Below are 26463 nucleotides of genomic sequence, written 5' to 3' on the forward strand. Positions count from 1 at the left end.
CATCAATCTTCTGATGTGCTTTTGGAAAAACAAATGCATAATCACTTTAATGAATCTCTTTTTCTGACCTCTGCTAAACCCAGTGTCAGAAAACAATGACAGATTAAAATAAAGTGTTTGCTCTGAGATTAGTCGACAAGTTAATCTTCATTTGGGAAGAGGACTTTGGTTTTTAGCGAAATAACATAATTTTGTTTATTTTTCTGCTGTGTATGCATGGGAAATTCTTAGGCAAAAACAAACAAACAAACAAAACTAACCTATATATACTGTATATTCCTGAAATTGATAATTATTCAGAAACCGTAGATTCTCTTTTCCTTCAATTATTCAAAAAGACACTGGAGGCAAGATTTTCCAGTGCTACTATTAAAGTGAACACACTTTGCGCATGTGTGTGCACCTCCCTAATTTCACAATGGAGTATTTGTACATCCAAACGCTCTGCTACCCTGCTCCTAGTGAATGACAGTACCGCAGCTAAGTATGCAGGCATTCATCTGACTGTCAGAGAGCGACTCGAAGTCTGTCCCAGCATCCACTTGTACATGAGATCTGGGAATTCCTCAGGAACAATGAGGCAAAATATACTTTTATTCTGCTTTTCTAATAATAGAGAAGAAGATAAGCATCCTAACAACTACGAAGCAGAAAAAGAAAACCAACAACCCACACAAACTCCCCAAGATTTTGTCCCTTACACGAATAGGTCACAATGCTATTGCCACTGAGACCCAAAAGTTGTTATAAAATTGTGATGACACCTGTCTTGAACAAAACCAAGGGGCTGCTTATTGCCTAAGAAGAAAATTAACCTAGGAGGATTCTCATAAGTACTGATAATGTAGCCCACATATGCTTCTGCACTTGGTAGCTGGCTTTTCACAGTTGTGGTCTACGTTAGAGCACTGTAACAGCGAAGAGGAATAGTGAGGTTACAGGGGGAAAATACTGGATGAGACCTTGTAACACTGACAACATCAAAGGGGACAGGGCCACTGAATCTGGCATCAGCATCTGTGTGAAGAGGTGCCATGAGGAAAAGCAAAGTAAAAAGCCCCACCCAGTCCTGTATCTGTCACTGTACAAGTCATTTACTCTAGAAAGCAGCACCAGGATATCTAAGGACAAACTGTAACGGACTTAGAACGTGGATAAGAATTTTCAGAACTGAACATTTTACAGGAAAAGAATGTAACTGGAAACAGCTCAGAGCTGGAAAGGGGTTCACCTCTTCCTCTTCAGGTGGATGACATCCCCATACTACTTAGTGATAACAGTGAGGAGAAAAGTTTCAACACACGAACACGTCATGAGAAAGAAAACAAACCTGGAAAAGATACTGATGGGTCAGTGATGATACCAAAGCTTAGGAAAGGGAAGGCATCACTGTGACCAAGCAGTTAGCACAGGGTCACCTTAGGTGCATTTCATCCTCAGAGACCATAAGAGAACACAACACACTGGCCCAAGCGTTTTAGACTTAAAGAACCACCTCACTTTTCCAACACAACCTATACAAACACTGGGGAGAGAATGAGAAACTGGGACTGTGTAACTGGTGTTAAGATGGAGCAGTCAGTGGAAGGTTTAATCTTTACCTTCACATGGAGACGGACAGAAAGCTGCCCCATGACTAAATTATCTAGGAGGATTACTTGCTTAACTTGGCTGCATAGTCAGAAGTCTAATTCTGTAAATCAAATAATCCATGTGATTGTTTTTGCAGCAAAACACAGTAATTTGTTACCACTGGATGATGCCATCTGAAAATGTTTAAAGAGAATCGTAAGCTTAAAAATTGAGCTTTCCGGTTTGTGGGTCTAAGATGGGAAAATCTTTTAGAAAATACATCCCCTAAAGATATATTGCTTGAAGCCTGAATGCTTCACCCAATCTTTCATTTGATTACTGAACCCTGGATAATTTGTATCAGCGAGTGATAAAATGCCAATGAAATGGGATGGAAACCGTGAAAGAATGTTCAATAAACACTGAAGAACTCCTACTGACACCAGGAACCAGGTTTTAAAGCACTGTGTTTTAGATTAACCCTTAGACCTTAATCTAGCCCTGGTACCCTCAGGAACTGTTCATGCAACTTTTAAGATAAACATTCCGCTCATTAGTGTTTATTGGAGTAATTACTTTTTGTAAAGGTATCCTCTACAAATAAATTACCATTTACTCAAGCCACTGTAGTGGTCATTGGCAATATTTTCTTTATTAGAAAAACAACCCTTCGTTTGTAAATTAAACTAATGATTTCCTTTGCTATCTGTACCGATTGCTGGGTATATGCTTCTTTAACATCTAATCTGTTGTCGAAAGGAAGCTGTAGCGTAATTAAATTAGTATTGGTGTAGCCTGACACAATGGACTAAATGGACAATTCACTAAAAAAGAATTTTTGATTCAAAACATACAGGAGACATTGAAATTCCTACATGAAGACATTTCTGAGATACATCTTTTTACTTTGCATTCCCAGTCTTGCTTCCCCCTGGTGAGAGCAGCTGTTACTGAGTCTAATGAGATAATAGCGCAAGTGTTGAGACAAAGTTGTGTTGATTGCTTTTAATTTAGGCAAAGCAAGCAACTTTAAGCAGTTTTATTGTGAAGTTCTATGCCAATGTTTACTTCCATTATCATTTTTACATACATTAGCCAAATCTAATATCCCCTATAAATGGGCTTTTCTGTATCTGAATGACTGCACTTTACTGTCAAACTGAATAACTGCAGAAAGTGCATTTTATAAGATTTTTCAGTGTTTTTATAACAAAAATAACAAAAAGCAAAATAAAACAATCAGAACTTGAGAGAGTAGGGGAGCTAGAGAACCACCAGTGTACAGGAGCAGATCAACATTTCCATCAGACAATTACTTCAAGGAGCAAAATCAAAAAGGTCTGAGCAAATGGGAAGCTGATCGCTCATGTTAATCTTCTTGTTTTCTGGATACTCTCAATTTTCAGGCAGAAATATGCCATGAGGCGTGCCCTGAAACATGAAAGGACTACACACTAAGCATGAGCATTAGGATGGGTTTATCATGGGTTTACCTTCGGTTGGACTAGTTGATCTTATAGGTCCTTTCCAACCTTGTGATTCTATGAATGATTCTATGAATCATACCAGCAGCATGCGTTTAAACAAGACAATGGAAAGCTTATAATTCCCATTATCTGGCTGACTTACTGAGCTAGGTTGCAAAAAATCAGTCCAGGTCTAACACATCCCACTTTCATGCCCCCAGAAGTCTGTTTGCCTTGCTTTGCTGGTAGGTGGTACTCTTTCAGATGTACACCTTCAACCCACGTTGAGTGTTTCTCTTAGGAATACTCATCTCACATATGGTCTGAAATATCACTGAGTTTTACAAGGGTAAATGTTTTTTACTGGCATTCGAATTATCTTGCGCCATCAGCCTGAGGCATGTGATGTATAGGTCCATCCAGGAAAAACACACACACAGGGCGTTGCTCCCTAAGGTAGTTCTGTACTGTTTAGCACATTAGTATCAAGATCTTTCTGAGTTTGGCCAGACCTAACATCTTCCAGTTTCACATGGTGAAAATTCATTCTTGAAACTAAAGCACGGGACTTTCTTACTGAATGAAGCAACAGAAAGTAACTTCAGTAAAAAGCACACTTCAACAACAACTTGTGTTGGCACGGGTTGACAATGGAAGTAAACTGAAATAATGACATGCTGCACATCCTCAAGACTGGCTACATCTAGTATGACAACAAGAAACAAAGAAAGGACAGTGGCAATTGTATGAGTATTGAAATGAACAAAAAATACTGGATGTCATTTAATAGGAACGGATTCAATAGGTGCACGATAAATATAACATTGCACCATAGTAGGTAAGTCTAACAGTCACACCTAGTGAAAACAGCACTTCAGAAGTCTGGGAAGTTTAAACAGATAGAAGTAGAGAAATAGAGGCTGAGATCAAATAAAGGAGAGCCAAAGCTTGGAGCAAAGGCAGACAGCTGGCCAAGGAAGACAACCTGTGTTATTCCAAAGAGAGGGAGTAAAAAGAATTATTTTAGGGGTGGGAGAAAATGGCAAGGAATACAGTACGGAATTAAGAGGGGTAAGCAGAACAAGCGAGCAGGTAAAAGGTAACTGGATATGCAGCTATAGAGTAACAGAAATAACAATATGGGATTTTACAGCCACGTGCAGCAAGGTGTAAATGAACAGATCAATGGATGACATTTGCTGAAGCACTCAACACTTTGCTGAGACCACGATAAAATGTTTGGTTTGTTAGATCAGCCCTAATTTCTCTAGAAAATCCATCCCCAAATTGTATTTAGAACTGATATTGACAAAGGTTGAAATGTTCAAATAACGGTAAGTTTTTCAAGTAATACTAAAACAACAAGACTGCATTTCCTATCACAGTGGCACCAGCTATATTTAGTATCTAGAGTAAACACCTGAAATAAGTAGGTCCAGATGATATAATAACACCGACCAGCATCCTTATTTTAAGGAATAAACGACCCACTTAGGCAAACATAACGTTGTTCCATCTCTAACTTGTATTCTTCAAAAATGGCAGATTGTAATAAGTTTTCAATATTATATCCTAGATTCTGTCATGGTTTTGGCTGGGATATAGTTGAATTTTCTTTGAAAAAGCTCATATGATGCATTGTTTATGAAAACGGTGATGACAGCACACCGGAGTTTTAGCTGTCACTGAGCAGTGCTGCAAAAAGCCAAAGACATTCCAGCTTCTCACAGCGAGAAGATGAGGGTCACAAGGAGCTGGGAGAGGACAGAACCAGGACAGCTGACCCAAACTGGCCAAAAAAAAGGATGCCCTATTCCATAGGGTGTCATGATGGGCAATAAGAGCTGGGAGGAGGAAAACATGTAAAAACCTGGTTGTATTAAAAGCAGTAGCAAAGCCAAAGAGATAAAGTCTAATTTCACTTTGTACTTTCTTGAAATACAGGAGATTTCTTTATCACTTGCTGACGTTTTAAGTACCGACATGAAAGTAAGACAGAATGCAAATTGTCTACCTTTGGGGAAGAAACACATTTCTGTCAAATTAACCACTTTAAATTATGATTTATACCTTTCGCACTGCTACATTGTTTTAAAACTGGCAGATTCATTCCCTAAAATCATGACAGCAGACTCCTTTCTAACCCTTGTGCTGAAAACGCTGTAGGTTTTATTCACAGTCACCTGGCTGTACTACAGAGCAGAGCATGTATGGCATCACACCAAAAGTTCTGTGACAACTTTATTTTTTCTTCTTAAGTTTTGCATTATAACTGAAATAGATGCTAAAACATTACTGGTACAAAGCTGCTTGGTCATTATAGGCGAAACTATCTGTGGCTTTATAACATTGAAATATATATATATATATTGAAAGATAGCAACTGAATTTGAACCGCGCTCTACACATGAACAGATTTAAATGTGATCATGTTTAATACGTATCGATGTGCATTCAGGACTATGAAAAGTAGTCTCTTCATGATTAACTGCAGGATTAAGTTCCCCTCAGTGATCTAAACAGTAGTCAATGGGGTCTCAGAGGTAATATGTCTGAAAAGTTTTATTCTCAAAAAAAAAACCAACAACCCACAAACCCAACAAACAACCCACTAAATAAACAAAACAAAAACAGAAGCACTACAGCAGCAATCCTAGAGAACGTCAGTAGAGTCTATTGTATGGTTTAACCCAACAGTGGTTAACTTAGCAACCAAGCAGCCACCTGACCTTGCTACTAATTTGAGAGCTGTAGTAGGTAAGATTTTAATTGCTGTATTACTCCACAAAACATAGTATTTAATCTGCAGAACAAGACTATGTCCAGCCTAAAGCAAAGTAATAGTCCCATGCTGTATCAAAGGGAGGTAAAAAAAAACACACAAACTCCTTTATCCAACAAGAAACATGAGCCCCTCATGCATCCTGCTTCCACAGCACTGCGACCATGTAGTCCTTGCTCAATACTCAAAGCAAACAGCCCTTGCCCACATCTTGGTAAGAGACGTAACACACACAGTGGACTACAGCTATGAGTAATTCATTAATGACACTGACTACAGGTGTGAGGTGTGAGGCCACCTGCATTTCCTGCCTTACTCTATTCTATGTTTCTCTGAAACACCCAAGTTTCTCCTTAAAGAAAAGGAAACCCCAAAACCACAGCAAGCAGATGCTGAAGTTGCAAATCTGAATATTTTCTGCATCTGGAATTCTGCAGTGCACTGCTGATAGTTCCTCAGCCTTATGACTGTATATGACAGTGAAATAAAAATCACATTACCGTGAAGCACTGGATTGACTGAATTAGGATTGACACCATTTTTCTGGCATGCTTTGTAGTATTAAAATTAAATGTAAGGCTTGTACACCAAAGTAGAAATTGGAATTAATAAATTTATATATATGTACACATATATATAATATATAAAATATATATATATTTTTCCCCCAGAAGTAACCTACACAAGTGAATAAAATTTTGGTTCAACTACTGAAACAAACCCAGGCCTGATAAACCTTCAGAGAGCAGGGATTATTTTCTGCTATGGGGATTGTCCATTTTCAGTCATTTAGCAAATGTAAATGTGTTTTTTCAATCTGATTTGTATTAAAGGATTCTTAAGCATTCCCTCTTGGGAAAATAATCAGAATCATTTCAATATTTTGTTTATTGAATCATTTCATTTTTTAACTTTCCCTACAATAGAATGGGAAAACATCACATCACTCTCATTTCAGTGAACTACGACACACCTTCTAAAGTCAAGACACCAGAAGATATGTTACCTTTTCATAGGGTTCAAATTCTTAAACGCTTTTTTTCCCCTTCACTAAACAGCCATCTGTGTCTAATTAGAAGAGATGGTATCAGCTGGAGAACATACCTAAGTCATGGAGTGAAAGGCAGAAAATGACCCATAAACAATCTCAAAACCTACATCCAAAGTTTCCTGGAATGCACTGAAGACATTACACTCTCCAAGAGATGCTGGGCTTTTTTTTCTCTAATGTCCTGTTTTGTGGATATGGATCCAGAAGAATGTATCAGGTTTCAAAAATTGTTACTTTAAAAAAAAGTCCTTGAATTAGAATTATATTAACCTTATGTGTAGATATCGATGAACAAAGCTTTAACAGGGGAACTGGTTGGATAAAGCACCAGAATGGATTATAAAGCTCGTCAAGGAATTTAAAAATAATATACATACAGACACAATGCTGACAGATGCAGTGAAAAACCTTCAACAAAACAGAGAACCTGTTTGTCATATTGCTGTAACAAAAGTAGAGGCAAAGCCCTCTTCTGAGTAACGCCAGCAAAAACTGGTCACTACTCCATCAAAGGCAAAGGAATACAGAGCTGTGCTTTAGGTGGTACAAGAGTCATCTTAACAGCGTTGAAGTAACCATTATGAATAAATAAATGGCAAATAAAGCATGATGTTATGAGCAGTTAAAATTGATAACATTTTCGTTGGCCAGAAAAGAAAATAATAAAACAATTTAGAAATACTGCACATATGGGAAAGTTTTATATTTATTTTTTTTTTAGTTTTGATTCTGACTTGAACAAGATTTTTCAACACATGCTTAAAATTAAGCAGAACTGATTAAAACAATGCCAAATGCCAACATTTCACTCAAAGGATTCATTTGCATAATTACAGGCATTGATAACGGCTCCTGTATGAATAATTAACTGAACGTGGCACATGGGAAAGAAGTATTACAGTAAATGGAGTACTGCAGCATCTCTAGGGCTGCCTGCTTCTCACATATTTCAATTTAAAACATTCCAGTGTGTTCCTACCATGAAGATCTGAAGATCAAAGACCTCCTGGAGCACCACAGATGCTAATACTGAGGTGTTTTAATACTGACAGAATAAAAAGCTGTAAGCTCTCATTCACCTTAAAGAAGATCACAGAATCATAGAATGGCCTGGGGTGAAAGGAATCACAATGACCATCTAGTTTCAAACCCCTTGCAACATGCAGGGTCACCAACCACCAGACCAGGCTGCCCAGAGCCACATCCAGCCTGGCCTTGAATGCCTCCAGAGATGGGGCATCCACTGCCTCCCTTCCTTCCAGTGTATCGATGGCAGCACTCAGCTTCAAGTCATCTGCAGACTTGCTGAGGGTGCACTTGATGCCATCTATGTCATTGATGAAGATGTTGAAGAGCACCAGTCCCAGGACTGACCCCTGAGGGACACCACTTGTGACCAGCCTCCACCCTGACACAGAACCATTAATCACAACCCTTTGGCTGCATCCAGCCAACCAGTTCCTAATCCACCGAACAGTCCATCCTTCAAATCCACACCTCTACAATTTAGAGATAAGAAATAATCTGAGCAGGTGGAAACCAGTCATTGAGCTAACGCCGTCTAATCAGCCAGCTCTTCTTGGACTACAAGCAAGTGTCCTGGGAACCACTAAGGGTCACAGACCACAGTTCAAGAATCACTGTTCTAAATACCACAGAACCCTCTTATTATATAGCACACCATTCTCTTTGTCTTGCTCAGGCTGCTATTTTAGTTCTTTTTTCCCTACCACAACAGCATTTCACACAATAGTAGCAATCTATGGTTCACATCTGGTAAATATGACCACACTGTCATTAGGTGGACAACTACCTAACAACCAAGGAGATGATTAACTTGCTCAAGTATAAATTCAGGTTTCCACAAATGATTTTATTAAATGTTTTTGGTAGTTTAATGTCACCTCAGCTAGAGGCAGCGTCTCACTCAGTCAGTTCTGCAGTTTCATTAGTAATCAGGGGGCTGGTCAAACTCTAGTCAGAGGAGTAGCAACAGTAAAAAACACAGCTAAGAAGCAATCAATATACCATATAATTATGTACACGGGACTTTCAGGTTTTCCATTTCACCTCACACTGATGGTACATTAACATTTGGGATCGCATAATGAATCTCAGACTTTTCCTATATTTCTCCTTAATGATGTAACTCAATTTCAAAATGGTCTGCGAAGATCAAGTAATGGAATAGGCTCCCCAGGGAGGTGGCTGAATTGCCATCCCTGGATGTATTTAAGAGCCGTTTGGATGTGGTGCTCAGGGATATGATTGTGGTGCTCAGGGTTTTTAGAGTTAGGGTACTATGGTTAGGCTGCGGTTGGACTTTATGATCTTCAAGGTCTTTTCCAACCCGGGTAATTCTATGATTCTATGATCCTACTTTCTGTGCTGAAGAGAAATCAACAGAAAACACTGTAGAAAATTAAGATGCACCATGAACAAAAAAATAAGACACAGACGTGCTAGCCCTTTTATCAGCTATATTTCAGTTCTTCAACTGTATCCCTATGATATAAATCACGTTACTTTGGATTTCCATTGCACTTCACATACATAGAATATGAGCAAAAATCAATAAATAATTAATTCTGTTTTCAGTTAATTTTTTTTTTCTTGATCTTATTCTGCTACAAAGAAAAGCACCTTGGTTGTATTGAGTAGAAACAAAGCCAAAGCCATGGTCTCTTATTCTGGTCTGTGACATCGTATTTTCTCTTTTTTACCAAGACAGAACAAATGTTCAGAGAATTAAACCACCCTAAGGTATGGCTGTATACAGGTATGTGCACCTGCCTTCACTGAGAAGAGCTGGCCAGAGAAAAAAAACAGATGGAATGCATTGGAGGAACTTAGCTTCAAGGAGCTGCTATCCAACCTCCCATTTTTAATGTGCTTTTAAAGGAACTTGAGGCAGGACTGTATATTTTAGTCCCTGAGATGGCCGTGAGTGAGACAGCACTGAATCAGTTGTAAGTCTCAAACTAGCAATGAACAATTTCAGGATTGGTTCACTGATATGTGTTAGCTTTAACTAACATTTTGTTTCCTACCAAAAGGAGTTGAAGGTCTGTTGAAAAGTTTCCAACTTGCAGTTATCTGCTGTTACGCTCAAAAACATTTATTACTGATGGAGGTGCATAATCAAAAAAGTTCATAGATTATTGTTCTAAATGCATCAGAGTATATTCTTCTTTCCTCTTAAGTTTGCAAACAGCAAACTCTGCTATGTTCTTTACTGCCTTTATTAAACTAACAAATCTAGTTTACCTAAAAATTTATTTTCCTTTGTAACTTCCCTTTTCATAAGACTGTTCTGAGGAAATAAAAAACTCAACATCTTTGGAACAAGTTATGCAGGAAAAAGAAAAAGAAGAAGGGTGTGACAAACAACAGTGTGTAAGATTTACAGTACAGTACCTTCTATCATCTCCATACCACTAGGAGGCTTACAGTGTCCAGCATGGCTCACAACCCAGACAGGATACTGCTGATTTAGTCCACAATATAACGCCTTTATAAAGGTCCTGTAATAACCTGCCAGCCCAGGGTTACCTGCCAAAAGAAACACACCAGCACAGTTAATATTAACTGCTCAAAAGCAAGCAATGTACTTCAAAGCAAACTAAATGGCATTATATACGAACTTGTTAATTTAATTTCTCCTATACATTTCCAATTTCTGTTCTCCCAGTAGTAGGGACTATGCTATTGAACTGTTCTAATTCCACTACCATGACATAAATGAGAAGCATACTATAGAAAATGCTGAAGATCAAAATGTATTGTAGAAGCTAAAATTGAAGCTGTGCTAAAGAGAAAATCTCCTATTAAAGCTGAAGCAGCTTGTTCATGTATCTCATCAAGTTACAGCATGAAAATTGGGCAGATATAAAGAAATCTCCAACCACACTTGTATAAAAATGCATATTTTCTTCCTATTAATTTATTACTCTCTCAGGGTAGTCCCACTGGTTTCTTTCTTTCTTAGATAGCATGGAAGCCCACTACCATAGACAGGACTGCTCAGTTGCATGTTCTTCACTTATATACCAGCAATGCTTAGTTTGGATATCATCAACAGCAAGAGGAAGCATGTGAAAAAAGTCATTCAATTTTTAAGACAAAGGCATCACAAAATAACACAAACGTATCGCTGCAAGAGTATGAAGGAAAAAAAAAAAGACAAACATTAAAACTGTGTAAAATCCTTTGTAAAAGTCTGATGGAAATAACAGAGCGGCCGAGCGTAAGTAGTGACTGGGAAAGAGTCCGAGCTGTTGTCAAACTAGTGTGCGTAGAAATGGTATACAGAAATTACACTGGGTTGATCCCACTCCTTCCCTTCAAATAGTGGGCATCTGGCTTGGTGTTTCGCTCTTCAGATAGCACAAAGTAAGTTCATTGCTCTCCAAAGAGGCCCATTCTCTCAATGCAGCATTTCCAAAGTAGCATTTAATGACTCCAGAGTAGCAGTTTAGAAGGTACCGTGAGCCTACCAGAACAGGCGTGTTCAGAAGCTCACTCCAGTACTGACACATGGAAGGTAGCAGGAATCCAAAATAAAGTGCACAAAGTACACAAAATGTAAGGATTCTCATCACTGAGTCATCAGCTGAAGAAGAAAGAAGTAAGAAATGTGCTAGGAAGGATCAGGCTGGGTATCAGGAAACAATTCTCTGAAATGGACTGGAATGTGGAGTGGCACAGGCAGCCCACAGAGGTGGGGGGAGTCACCATCCATGGATGTGCTCAAGAACCATGGAGATGTGGCACTGAGGGACATGGTTGGTAGGCATGGTGGGGATGGGTTGATGGTTGGACTTGATGACCTTAGAGGTCTTTTCCAATCTTAATGATTCTATGGTTCTATTCCATGACAAACCACAGGGTGAAGCTTTGGATCAAATATATATGACATAGAACTCTCAGAGCTCTCTCGAAGCTCAGTGATACTTCTTTGGGGATAATGAGATTTTTATCCTGTACTAAATGGAAGGTGCATGTCAGACAGATAAAAGCAGATCCACGAATGTGGAAGAAATCCCCTTCTCCTATTCTTGATACACACCTGCTCAAGGTAAAAGACATGCTCAGGGGTCAGCTGTTAGATTTGTTGTTGATGAAAAAGTCTTGAAGAGTATGAATGAGAACTAAATTCATCACACGGGTATAGAGGCAATGCAGCACTTACTCATGCATTTTAAGGATTTCCGAGTATGTCAAAACAAACCTATGTTCTTGCACTCAGCCCCTAAGTGCCAAAAATGGAAACCATAAGCAAATGCAATGCTAACCTTCATGATTTGAAGACTACTCCAATCATTTGAAAACCACATTAATTCTCAGACACCTTAGAGCACCTGAATCATCCGTGCATGCCAGCAAGCCTCATGTTGCAGTCATGTGAACCAAAAAGCACATCTTAAGCAGTCACTCTCAACTGTGCTCGATTTTAAACGGCACTTACATTGCTTCATAGAAAAAAAAGTAATATATGTAAGTGGTGACCAGGTTAACGACACAAAAGTGTAAGACACTGCAGATTAGCTTCATTTGCAAAAAACATTTAAGCATTTTATGGGAAGAATGTGTTAAGTGGACATTTTACTCAGCCAGTCAGAACCCAGTAAAGCCACTTTATTTGGTGCACGCACAAAGTTCAGTAACAAGGAACTCCCTTCCGTCACTGTCCTTCCCCATAACACAACTCAGTTCATCGATATATTCTATTACAACTCCAGGTCCCTCAGTTTTTAACTTGAAAACAAAACTCTCTTGCTTTTCTGAGTGTTCCATGTTCTTGTTAAAGCTCTTTCCAATAAACTAACATTTTAAATACCAGTGGCTTCCATCTTATAAAGACAGATGCAGTGAAGAGACAGTACCTCCTGTAAGCAATGTATCTAACCCAGTGTACCACTAATCATCACTTTCATCCTGATCACCTCTATAACGTGTCATAAGGACAAACATGGCCTGCCTATACAATTGTGAAATACTTCAGGTTACAAAGACATATAGCAAATCACACAGGAAAGGCCTTCTATCCTGCAAGGGGCACATCAGAAACATACAGAGTTCAAGCAAATGAAACAGAGACTGAAAGAAAAAGTGAAAGTAATTCTTAGCAGCTCTGGAAGGGAAATCTAAACTGAGAAGTATTTATTTCATCAGGCTATAGAGAACACCAAAGAAAGTGGGGAGCAAAGAAGATTACTGTGCAGCTAAATCACCCCAAAGCACTAAGGGATTTCTTACACCTTGTTCTGAACTGAGCTTTTGTGCCCTGAACTGTCCTGCAGGATGTCCCTCGGTATGTTCAGCTGTCTCCAAAACCAGATCATCTGCAACAGCAGTAGCTGGCACTGGGCTGCGGAGCTCCACGCACTTCTCAAGCAGTTTGTCTTCTGTTTCCTTTGGGACCTCAGCAGGACCATAAAGAATAGAAGCAGCTACATGAATACAAGAAGGGAAACACACAGCCAGCAGTAGGCTTACAGAGACCTTTGAGGAACTGGAAAACATGCCAGTAATTACCATGAGTTTAATTTTAGAAATAATCCACAGTTTCAGAATTAAGTATGTATACCACAGTATAATATCCTGCAACAAAAGCAACTGCAGGCCCTTTTTTGTTTGTTTGTTTTTAAATGAGCAGCCATAAATCACATTTGAAATCCAGGGGTGCACAGCAGGACCACACAAAAGTCATTTTTGTGGCAATGGTTCCAAGTGCCTCCTCACAGAGCTGCCAAAGCTCCCCAGCTCCAGCCAGAAGGATTGACATGACAAGTTCCTCACTCAAGGAAACTTAATCCGTTTTTTGGCATCTGACCAGCCACCATGGAAGAAGATGCAACTCCCCTATGTTAATGAATGGAAAGCAGCCCACGCAGATGTCGGGAGGATTTAAATGGAGCATGTAAAAAAATATACATATATATGAAATACAATGATGTTCTCACACTTGGGAAAAATAGGCATAAACTGGCATTGCAGTTGACAGTCAGGCCTTAAAAGGAAACACACATTTCTATGCCACACAGGGTCAACGAGCTTCAACTAAACCTGTCAATAATGACTGAAGGATCATCACAACCTCCCATCAATTAAACTTCCACCTGCTTGCAGATGCAGGGGACTGAGATTCTTAGCTCTGTGCTCTGCTTAGAGACTGTGCGCTAAGGGAGCAACATCAGCCAAGGAGCAAACAATTACAAGGATGTGTTTCTGCAGAAACACATGTGGAAGCTCCGTTTGATCCCCTCTAACTGTGGAATCACGAATTTGGCTGGGAAGCTCCTTAATATACTGGCGAGAGGTGTGAAAACAGGGAATCTCTGAAGGATTCAGCCAGGTGCCAGTAACTGCTTATTACAGAGGTTTTTCAGGAATATTTCACATTTTCTCTCGATAAATATAGGTGAAAATATGTAAGATTTTAGCCTGATACAGCTGTAAAACTTCCATATGAATTTTTATAACACGCATTCTTCATGCACATTTCACAGAGCAAATACATTTGCCTGCTATTCTCAAGCACTGTTCCACCTTCAGGGCAAACATGGGTTCATGTACTTCTGAAGAGATCCTATGGACATCCCGAGAAAACCTGAGCTGAACAAACAACGATGCTTTTGCCTAAGTGAGAACAGTGCCTTGAGCCCTTGAATAAGAATTCACAGCTAGAAATTGTGATGGGAAAACACATGCTTGTTTCTTCACATGAATGACTCAAAACATTTATTCAGACAGATATGACGTGAAGTCTGGAATGGAAGCCCAGTGGATTTTATCTGTGATGACATGATATTACAGGGGTGTAACACAGTTTTGAACTCCACAGACTCATTTAAGTATCTACCTTTAATATCTCAATCAGGTAAGACACATGCAGATATATAAATATACATATGAATTATTCTTTTCACACACCTGTAAAGAAATGGTTCTTGGGAGAGACTTAAGACTGATATATCAGAGTAAAACAAAACAAATGGACTTTGTTTTTGTAAAACAATTGAATTTTAAAAGCAAGAACCAGGATTTCCTTGGGTGAGCAATTAACTAATACTTGCATGCAGATTAGACATTAACCTTTTAAATTAGTTCTCCTGGTACACACCTGCACATGCACAGCCTCTTGTGCACTTAAACAGATAAAGATATTTTACTACTTTAGACATATAGAGGTGGTTGACCCCATCTGTACTGCAACCCCTCCTGCAGGCTTTACATTGGGTCTCAAGTTCCCAGAGGGACTTGTTGAGTTCAGTGACTGAAGCAGACTTGCACCAACAGAAAACTATCTCCTTCCAAAGGAAACAAAGGAAAACAAAGGATGCAGCAGAAGAGGAACATGAGACTTGGTGTCACATGGGTTCACAACAATGTCAACGAAACATCTGAATAACAACGCAACACTGATGAGACAAATTCAGCCAGAAAAAGACAAAGGCAAAAAAAATAAACAATTCAAAAAACAAGATCACCACAAATGGTTTTGTTTGGATAAATAGCTCCGCAGACTCTATCACTTTTGAATACTGTACAAGAAGGAAGTAAACAAATTCAGAAGGCAGCAGAAATGACATTTTCAAGTCTGTATCAGATATTTGTCTATGCTGTACTGTTGCTCAGTGTACAAAAAGTGTAAGTTTGTGGGCTTCAGAGCGTTTATTTTGTCTTAAGATAGATGAAATATTCTATAAGCAAGTGAAAATTGACTATGGCAGCATGGAGACAATTAATATGGGATAGTGATGATTTCTTTGTTCAAGGAAAGACTGGATGCTGTGTTGCGGGACATGGTTTAGTGGGAGCTATTAGTAATAGGTGAATGGTTGCACTGGATGATCTTTTAGGTCTTTTCCAACCTTGGTGATTCTATGATTCTAAAAGTCTGGAATTGTGTTGCTGTAGTTTCTATGGGAAGAAAAGATTTCTTTTTGAGGCTCAGGGATGCCAAAAGAATGCAACATTTGAGAGAGCAGTCTACGGTTATTTTTGTCTCTTATCGGTCTCCTGAAGCACAGAAAGGCGAAGCAACAACCTACTCTGCAAACAATAAATCAAGAAGAAAACCTAAGAGTGAAACCATGCAGTTAAGGCTGTTTATAGCAGCTCTGAGTAGACGTTCCATAAAGGCTTCAACTGAAACACTCCCAACACCTCCCTTCTCCGTCAGCACAAGTAACCATGTACAAGCACAGATTTTAGCCAGTTCCGACCTACTGTGAAGAGCTTCTGTTTCATAGGACTTTAGTATCAGATATAAAAGATCTAAAACTTGAAGGTGGAAAGGCATTACATAACTACATATTACTACATATTTATTTATTCTTTCTGAGTCTTAAGATTCATTGAGAATAATCAGGAGTTGCTTTCAAAAAGACGGACAGCAGGACAATAATCAAAATCCTCCATCGCACTCATAATGGGAAAACAACAGGCCAAGAGCAATGATTTACTGAATTTCTGGTTTTACTGTCCTCATAATCTGGTTATTGAATGTAATGGGGGACATTATTTTGAGAAATGCTGCAGCAATCAATAGAAGCTGCTATCAAGATAGAAATAAGGCCACACATTATCTACAGTTTGAAAGGAGAAAGCTATTTTTCCTGATTTCCAAAGAGATCACTAAATAAAAGTATGATTTCCACTGGCGCTATATATCAGCTCGGGCACTTCTAGCAATAGCTACTAGGAAGGAGATGTACATTACGCACATTTTATATGAATTAATAGCACAAGATACACATACAAAAACTGGTTTTACATCATAGGTAGGTATTTGAGCTTCCCTTCTGCCTTAGATATCACATGAAGAGAAACAGATTCTTCATTAAATGGTCAAATCAAACAAAATACCAGAGAACACAATATTTCCATAACTCAGGCCAAGTCGAGCTTCTGCACATTGCAGGGGAGGGATTACTTCCTCTCTTGATTATGCTTTGTGGCCAGGGAGGCAGGAAGAACCATGCTGAAAACGCCTCATTAATAGGGAGAGGACATGGAGAGAAGACTTCAGATTGAGAAATTTCAGTCAGTCACTTCAGTAAGTCACATCTGCCACCCAGATTTAGTGGAGGGAATTACTATCAAGCACAGTTGGATCTTCAACCATCCTGTCATTACTCTGCCTCCTCAAACTCAACAAGCCTAAATGTGCCAAACCCCTGTCAGAGGTACTTGTGGAGCGCTGGGAAATTCAACAAAAGTGGCATATTTTGAGCCTAGATCTGACATACGAGCTCCTCTTTGCATGAGGAAGTTTTTATTTTTAATGATTTTTTTTTTCTTCTTTTCTAAAGACAATGGAAGCTGACCCAGTAAACAAAGCAAAACTGTCAGCATATTTTCAAACATTACTCACAAACAAGTAATCCATAAGCAGCTAAATAATGAAGTGTAGCATCCTAAGAACTGAATTTTCTAATATCTAATACAGGACAGAAGACTTCTCGACTTCAGGGAGTATTTTACTGGTCTGTATATCTTCCATCCAAATTATTATCTTTTTCGTATCTTTGAGGTCCCTATCACTCACAAATATTTGGGGAAAGTCAGATGATACCTTCAAAGTTTTACATACAAATTACTTTTATCCCCAAGGAGTAATTTACACAAAAAGTCTAACTGTTTAGCATAGTGAAATACAGAGAGCCTCAAAGAAATTGGATCTCAGTCCAGACAGCACATCTCATTGACAAATCCACAAGAACTTGACCCAGAAAGATTCCATTAATCCCAGTCAGAGAACAGAAACAACAGACCACTGTGGTTTAACCCCGCATGCAGCTCAGCACCATGCAGCCATTGGCTCATTCATTTACCAGTGGAGTGATGGAGAGAAAGGGAAAAAATATAAAACTCATGGGTTAAGATACAGGCGGTGTAATAGGATAGAAAAGGAAGGCAAAATGACAATCGTTATTATAAAAGAATATATAAAGCAGGTGATGCACAGTGTAATTGCTGACTACTTGGTGACTGATGCCCTAACAGTCTCTGAGAATTGGTTCCCTCCAGTCAACTCCTCAAGCTGATTACTGGGTCCCCCTGGTAATTCTCAGCATGGCACCACATGAACATTATTTTGGCCATTTTCAGTAAGCTGTCCTGGTCCTGCCCTCCCAGCTCCTTGTGCACGCTCATCTCTTCAGTCTCTTATAATGACCTGTCAAAGAGGTGCCCTCGGGTTTGCAGAGCCATCACTCAGCAACAACTAAAACATCAACGTATTATCAACATTATTCTCCTCCTAAATTCAAAACGCAGCACCATACCAGATGCCAGGAAGAAAAGTGACTAATCCAGCCAAAACATGTACAAGAAAGTTAAAGTGCTACTAACAACTAAGAACTCCATCGCTTATAAAAAGTTAACATCACCTAACACTCATGGTCATCTAAGCACGTACATGGTCAAGTGAAAATAAGATTGAACCTGTAACTGAGCCATGAACATTCCTGCTACTAATGGAGCAAGTACCTAGAAAAGTTGGAAGAAAGCATTTTGTAATCAGGAGTTTTCTTTTTTGGTCACTGATCTTGTTTCTTTTCAACAATAAACTTAGAAAATATGACAGCATACAACACACATCCAGTGGAAGCATGCAGATAAAAAATGTTCTGCTGCATTGACGTCCCACTGAAATAGAAAGCTCTGCTTTTATTTCTTTATCCCAGAAACACTGAATCGTAGGGGCTGGAAGAAACCTCTCGAGATCAAGTCCAACTCCCCCTTCCAAAGCACGGTGCCTATAGCAGGTCCACAGAAAAACACATAAACTTGTCCCATGTAATCTCTTCCATCTAGATTGTTACCCTACACAGACTTCGAACCCTTAGAGCACAATCTGTTGTCATTGATTGTTTTTGTACTGTGTATACCAGCTACTGGAGAGTGAGAAACTCCTTCACCTCCATCCATTTTTTTCTTCAGGCAAAAGAAAAATTCAAATTAAAGTAACATACAAATTCACTATGTCAAAAAACTCAAAACTCAGGGTCAAATACAGACTGCTGGCAGCTTCATTTTGAGCTGCAGAATAAACAAAAGCAGAAGCTGCAAGGAAGGGGCACTGCATTCCCAGCGAATCACTACCACCTGGTGTGACCAGTGGGGTACCAGCTCCTTCCAGAAAAGCCTGAGGATGGAGCATGTGAAACCACAGGCGCTGTGTGTGCTGGGGCCTGACACCATAATTAAACATCAGAAAGTTCTGCAACACGTTCAACTGAAGGAACTCCCTTCCACCTTCCTCCTGCCATTCCCACCCCCCTACCACAGCTCACCAGCCTGACTTACACTGGCAGAGCCCTGCGGGGCCATGCTGTGAACCCAGACAGGGAACTGCTCCAGCTCCAAAAAAGACCCTAGAAGTAACTGTATGGATTTATTTAATTCACAGCACGACCTCTCAAACTATTGTTTTGGCATAACCAAGGGGTGGAGTGGCACAGTGTGGTGGGAAGAGGAATACCTCATGCCACTATTGTTGACAAACATTTGGATTGTGCAATTATGGTCTTACGAAGTATTTTAAGTGCTTTAAGCAGTAAAACTGTTGGATTTCCCAGTGGGTTTCAATATACACTCTATGGTTTTTAACTACTATACTGCTTCAGGACCATAAAGCAGATGTTCCTAAGGCAAGAGCTCAATGGATACTCAGGCTTGCCCTCCAGTGCCCTGACAAAGCACTCAAATCCAAATGGATGTTCAGTTACATCCCAACTTCTAATACAAAAAGGAAGCACGGAAACTCACCAGGAGGGTGTTTCTTACCTGACATTGATCATATAAGGTCATTAGACAGACAGATGGAATACAGGAAAAGACTTTCAGGAACACCAGCTGGCTTTCCCAGAGCCAGCCTGAGGAGCAGCACAGCAGCCAAGTAACACACTCAGAGCACCACATGGTTGCCTCAAGCCCTCTGCTATAGTCATTATAACAGCACAGAGTTCACCTTCCCTGCACAGAAAGCGCAGTGAACTCATTGCAGTTCCCACTTGGTTAACTCACTGTCATAAACGTAAGGCACGCTGTTCTACAGGGAATGCTCTGCTCAGCTAAACCTTGTCCTGAAGATCATTGCAATTTCACATACTGCCAATACCAGAGAACAGATCAATGCTGCTGTTCAGCTACTACATAAAAAAGCTTAACTTTCTTATGAAGATACATAAATAAAGGCGGTATCTGCACATATAGTAAAGAGATCCTGCTCAGCCTTTTGATGTAAACATCTACCCCCAGGACAGAATTCTAGATGCAAAATGAAGATATTTTGGGCTCCTGTTGATTAGTCATGTGATTTATGTATGAGCTGGACACCACTCTGGGGTGCCTGACTTTCCACACGCCATGTCATGGCAGCCAAGACTCAACACAAGGTTCTGAAGTCGATCACCTTCATTTTTGTGCCCCCCAATTCCCTTTTCCTTTCCATTTCATTCCTTCAACTGAAATCCGTCAACAGCAGCACTGCTCTGCCTGGAAAGGTACGGGGAAGATGGGCACAGGTAAGAATGAGTGCCTTGTACTTCTAATGAACAGAGGTAAGTGAAGATTAAGAAAAAAACATAGTGTTAACAGGGTGGAAGACATACATCCACACAGAAAACAGCAGATGAAGACATATACACGAGGAAAACAACCTGTTAAACTCAGCTTGAGATATTAAAAACTAAGTTACCCTACATGCATCCATTTCCAATTATATTAATATTAACAGGAGTGAAGTAACACTATGACTTTCATCTAAAATTTCTCGCTGCAACTACAAGCATTACTTAATTCAAGCCATTAACATCCAAAATGAAAAGATTCCCTTTTTTCCCATAATAAAGAGTTGACGTATTTAATTGTTTTATTTTCTTTAATGTCTTAGTGCTGAACAAACAGAAGATGATGTATGTCCTGCTCAGAGTTAAACATTCTAAGAGAGGAAGCATTTGTCGTCTCCCTCTATCCAGTTGTGCTTTTATTGTTAATTTACTTACTCGTTGTTAGCTGATCATTACTGAACACTAACTTAGAGACTCTGGTGATAGATTAGATAAATTTTCCAAATGGGAACAAAGATTTGTTTGGTACACAATTTGTGAGGATAGCTGAAGCATCTATTGAAAAGCAACCCAGTGGCGAGGCTGGGAACAAAAGCTCCAGCATTCCAGTCCTTGTGTTTGCTGCTCTAACTGGGTCTCCTTTATTTCCCTCTCCATAACACAAGTTGAAGGCATTTTTATGACCCTCAACAACCAACAGAACCAATTAATCACTGTCACATGAATGGTCTTATAAAACTATTTTTCTAGAGTGTGGGTGAGATGCACAAGTAGAGAAGAAACAGTGCCTACATATGCATTCGGATGGTAGCATGAAACCTGCTTGCGTATGATACTATTGACTATTACAGCAAAAAGCTTTCAAAAAACACTATTTTTTCTAATCTTTAAAACAGCTCCCTCTTCTGGCATACCTCTTCCAACAAAACCTCACTGCAGAGTTAAGGCACTTACTATGCAATATGGCTGTGAAGGCAAGAAGCGGGCAGCTTAAACTACCGTTCTTGCCCAGGTGACTAATTCTAATCAAGTATTTATCTACAAATATCCATATGATTATGTCTGCTACCACCTATGCTCCTAAAAATATAATAGATAAATCAACTGAGATCCAAATCCAGACTGGGACAAAAAGCCTGGATGATCAGCCCTTGAGCTTTATTCACAGAACCACTGAGATTGGCAGGGACCTCTTGAGACCACCCGGTTCATCCTCCCATTCACACACTGTTAGCTCAACCAGTTGCCCAGCAATGTGCCCAGCTGGGTTTTGACCATCCCCACAGCATCTGAGCAACCCCATCCCTCAGTAGGTAGAAACAGTCCTGACTGTGCCCATCCCCAGCTCCGAGTCACACAAAAATTCCTAGGAAATACTGTTTCTTATCATGAACATTCGTGTTCCATCATCTTGATTAGATGTGTTATATTAAGCTAGTCCTCTTTAAGAACCAGGTCTCACAAATCCATACTGAATCGTAATAAATACATAAATAAATAACCTAATCTCACTCTCATAGCCAGCTTGTTAGTGCCAAAACCACAGAAGAAAATGGTAGCATTCAGTCCTAAAGAAATACATAAATAGATCTCGTTGCTTAATGCAGACAGAACAGGTACTTGATTTTGTTCATAGAAATATTGCTGGAGCTTCTTCAGTGAGTGTATATACAGCACTAGAACAGGTGCTAGAACCTAAAGATGCCATCAGCCAAGAGGTAGAGAGTCATCTCCCCTCTTCACCTGTCCTTATTTCTCATTGCCAGCAGCATTCACCTGTTGCCCAGCTGTATTTCCAAGACAAAGTGAACACTACTGTGTGCTGGGGGTACACTGACTGCTGACATAAGTAATACTTGCTCTCTATGAGGATGGAAGGTTTAACACAGGTTTCACAGGTTTAAGCACACATTAAGTACTAAAGTTCACATGCTGGATTCTGAATTACATTCTATCCAAGGCTGCCAGAAGCTGCATCCCCTGCATCCTAATCAGCTAATACTGGGAGTCCTTACTAGGACTTGTTGTTCTTGCTAGGAAATGGTTACCACACCAACAAGACAATTTAAACCCATGGATTTTGTTTAAATTAAAGCGTACCCTAAAATCCAATGGGTTTACACATTTTATGTAGCTTGTAGAGTCATGAACTAATTTTCACCGATAAGCAAAGCCACGGTCTCGGTGGTAGCAGTAGATCCTTCAGGAGACCTCTGAAAAACTATTCACTACAGCAATTGCTCAGCAGAGGGGATGATTAACAACCCTATGAAAGCAGTTCTAGTGGAAGCAAAAGAACCAAACCAATCAACCAAAAAAGTAAAAACCCTCCACGAAATACAAAGAAATTAAGTCTCGGAGCTATACAATCAGATCTAATGCAAATTATTACTACATGGTGGCATTTAATAAACTTAGCAAATGTTGAAAGATGATGTTTAAACACTAAATGAGGAGAGGTGAAGACAAAGCCAGATAAAGTACTGAAAGCTTTTCAGACTCCTTGCAGCACAGTCAAAAATAGAACAAAAAAAGACTGTAAGAGGAAGCTTCACTTCAAGGCAGAACCCATTAGAGACTTGTCATAATCCACAAAGATTGTTTGTACCATTTTCACTACTGAAAAAGTAGTCTTCAAGTGACAGTGGTGATGGGGGAGTCAGTCATGCAGCTACTCTAAAGAGAAGATCAAAATCCAACCATCTGTTGTGGGGAAATACAAAAACAACACTTGACTTGGAGGATCAGCTCACAAGATTAAATCCTTATACTGTAAAGTAAGCATCTGTTTAAAGCCTCTGTTTAAAGCCTTTAAGGACTTAAACACCACGAAGTCACTGCTTGTGTTGGTAAAACAATGATGATCCAATAACCCAGCAGCAATTAGATTGCAAGCAAGTAGATCAGGAAATTTGGCAAGCAGAGGGAATAGCCTGCGTGTGTGCCAAATAAATTTTGAGGTTTTTGTATATTAATGAACAAAATTTTCATAGTATTCTCTACCAGAAAGAAAACAAATGTTATTTACATCATGCATTATCAACCATAAAGTAAGCTTTTCGAGTACAGGTCTGCAAACAACAAAGTTGCCTAGATTACAGAAATGATCATAAAAATTATGATGTCTGGAAAGATGGTATTACAATGCACTTCACCAACGAGATGCAAGAAGAGCTTTGTGAAGGCTGGTCTAACAGCACAGTGGTTTTAAAATGTGTACTGTATTTATTTACAAGGTCCAATGTTTCGTAAATACACAGACGCAAATAGACACTTAAAACGGTAAAAAAAAATATTCCATTACACTCTGTGGATCCTGGCAACCAACAAACCCAAGCAACATTAAATATTGCTGCAGTAGATTTTATACCTCAATGCTAATTTTACACTCAACAAACACTGCAAAAGGAAAAAACAGACCTTTATGACACAAGAGGAAAAAAAAGTAATTCCTGTCTTTCCCCATAACGCCTACATTTCCAGAAAACCAGGGACCTGATCCTTCAACTGTATACATTTAACTTTACTCTCATGGGAAAATTTAATTATTTTAATAGAAAAAAATAAATTATATTAAGAACAGTAAACAAGTACACATGTATTCTGGACTGAGGACAAGAGAACAAGTTGGGCCTTCTGCACAGTAATTGCTTCAATAAACAGATTTCACTTACACGAGGAAAAAGGTTACAAAACAACCAAGTCTACAATAAACATTTCAACATGTCGATTCATTGAAGTATACACAGGCCACCATATACAAAAGCTCTGCTCTGGCATGAGACTGAATTCCACTGATCACAGTGCATTTTAACTGCTTCAAGCACAGTTAAATTCAATCCAAACTCCGTAAGAAATTTTCCATTGATTTTGAAGTATGAAGATGTGGAATCGGCTCCCCTGAGTTTTTTCAGGTTAAGTCAGGGCAGAAAGGAATCCTCCACACCATGGAGAAATCCAACTAACAAGAAGAAAATAAGCACATAAGAGTTACTCTCAAGTGTCTTGTGATAAGATTCTGTCAGAAGTTGAGGATTTCATCATTCCTTTCTTCCTCCCCCTCCATGTCCTGTTTTGATATGGAAATAAGCTTCATTTAAACTGGAAGAGCATGCACCAAAACAGCTGAACACGCAAAATAATGCACCATATACAGCAGGACTGAGCACGCTCAACCACTGAACACCTTGCTTCGCATACTTTGCTTTTTGAATGAGAGTTGCTGGATGTTTCTTTCACTGACCTGTAGCAGTCATTACTTCATTCCATAAGAAATCTGAATTAGGGATACATGCCTTTCAAATGTGAAAATTGCTGGACTTCTAAAGGGTTCTGCATTTCATACTTCAAAAACCATGAGGAAAATGCTATCTACTCCTAACTGTCTAGGTATATGAATATGCTGCCAGATGGCCCAAGTGTCCAGATCTCTCCTTGAACTGTACTTTTTATGTAGGCAGATAAATGTCCTTGAAGGCCAAAAACAAAGTATAGAACAAAAGAGGGAAAAAAACCAAACAAAAAACCCCAAACATCTAATTTATGAGAAGCAAAATGGCACTAGGCGATGTTAGCTCCTAGCCAGCAACTGCAGCATGGAACTTGGGTGACTGGACTGACTGCCAAATTTGGGTGCCCCAAACAAAGATAACATCACTGTGGTTTTGCCCTCACTACAATGCCAAGGTCAAAGGGAATTTTTGGTTTTTTCTTCCAATGAAGATCCACGGCACTGCAACCATAAGTGTCTTGGCAATTATCTCACCGTAATACACATAAGAGCAGAGTATAAACCAAGTCATTCAAGGCAAATGCCTTAAAATAGCCATTTCTCTTGACCTAGTTTCTGAATTAAACATCAACTAGCAATAGCATGTTACTAGATGAACTGCACATTTGTAGATGAGGTACATCAGATATGACACAGCTTCTTCCCTAAAGAGAGCCAGTACATAACACACTTCTTTTTCAGGACAGCAAAGACACAGAGGGGGAAAAAAACAACCCAAAATATTCTATTCAAAGAATTGAAAAGCACTTAGTATTTACATGATAAAGGAAGAGGGCAACTTTGTTCCCATTGATACTGTGCAACAATATAAGGTTTTCCTTAAAACTGTCCTATAATGTATCACTGCTAGTCCTATTCCCTTTTTCTGATCAGGAAGAGGAATCACAAACATACAATACAGAGTCTGACCTACAAACCCGTACAGTATCCTAGGAAACGATGGAAGTAGGACCTTCAACAAACTGCAGCTGGGGAAACAGCAGGAAAGATGAAAATGCTGAAGTATAAACAGCACTGTCTCATTAGTTAGAGAGGAACCATTCAAAACAATATTGGTGTCTTGGCCATAATTATGTTCAACACAGAATCTGCCTACTTTGATGGCTTTTTAGAGTTTCCACCATCATTGATGTTCAGGTAACAAGATATTCTCTGGGAACAGAAACAAATTCTTCCCTGACTTATTTATGGCCGCAAGTTGTACGAGAGGAGGTTTAGATCAGACATAAGAAGAAACTTTTTCTCTCAGAGAGTGGTCAGGCACTGGAATGGCTGCCCAGGGAGGTGGTGGAGTCGCCATCCCTGGCAGTGTTCATTATCTGGATGAGGAGCTACGAAATGTGGTTTAGTGGTTTGTGGTAGCAATGGTAATGGGAGGACAGTTAGACTAGATGGTCTTGTAGGTCCTTTCCAACTTTGTGATTCTATGGTTATATTCCAAAATGCAGGTGGCAGGTATGGATATGGAAGCGAAGAACACTTTTACAGGCAATCACAAGTCATTAATATAAATTTCCCCTTAAAAATACAGTAAAGAAAGTACACAGTTATAACAGAAAGCTTTTTAATTCTAGCAAAATAAGCTTTATAATGATTAAAAAAAAAAAAAGTGCTTTAGTTGCTTTTTGCTTACTATACAATCGTTAAAAAAGAGGAGTACCATAAATAAAACTGTAACCACAACAGCATCTCTCATCTTCAGGTTCTGCTTGTAAAGA

The 26463-nt window shown here is 39.3% G+C and overlaps 1 protein-coding gene across 1 annotated transcript in view; it reads right to left on the minus strand.

Annotated features, from left to right (window-relative positions):
* The window catches only part of LDAH (lipid droplet associated hydrolase), a 98534-nt gene that overhangs the window by 60522 nt on the left and 11549 nt on the right, over positions 1-26463 (minus strand). Inside the window, exon 3 of the mRNA XM_015859555.2 lies at positions 10289-10423. Within this exon, the coding sequence (XP_015715041.1) occupies positions 10289-10423 (135 nt within the window). The remainder of the gene's footprint in view (positions 1-10288; positions 10424-26463) is intronic.

The sequence above is a fragment of the Coturnix japonica genome, chromosome 3, assembly GCF_001577835.2.
Source record: "Coturnix japonica isolate 7356 chromosome 3, Coturnix japonica 2.1, whole genome shotgun sequence".
NCBI lineage: Eukaryota > Metazoa > Chordata > Aves > Galliformes > Phasianidae > Coturnix > Coturnix japonica.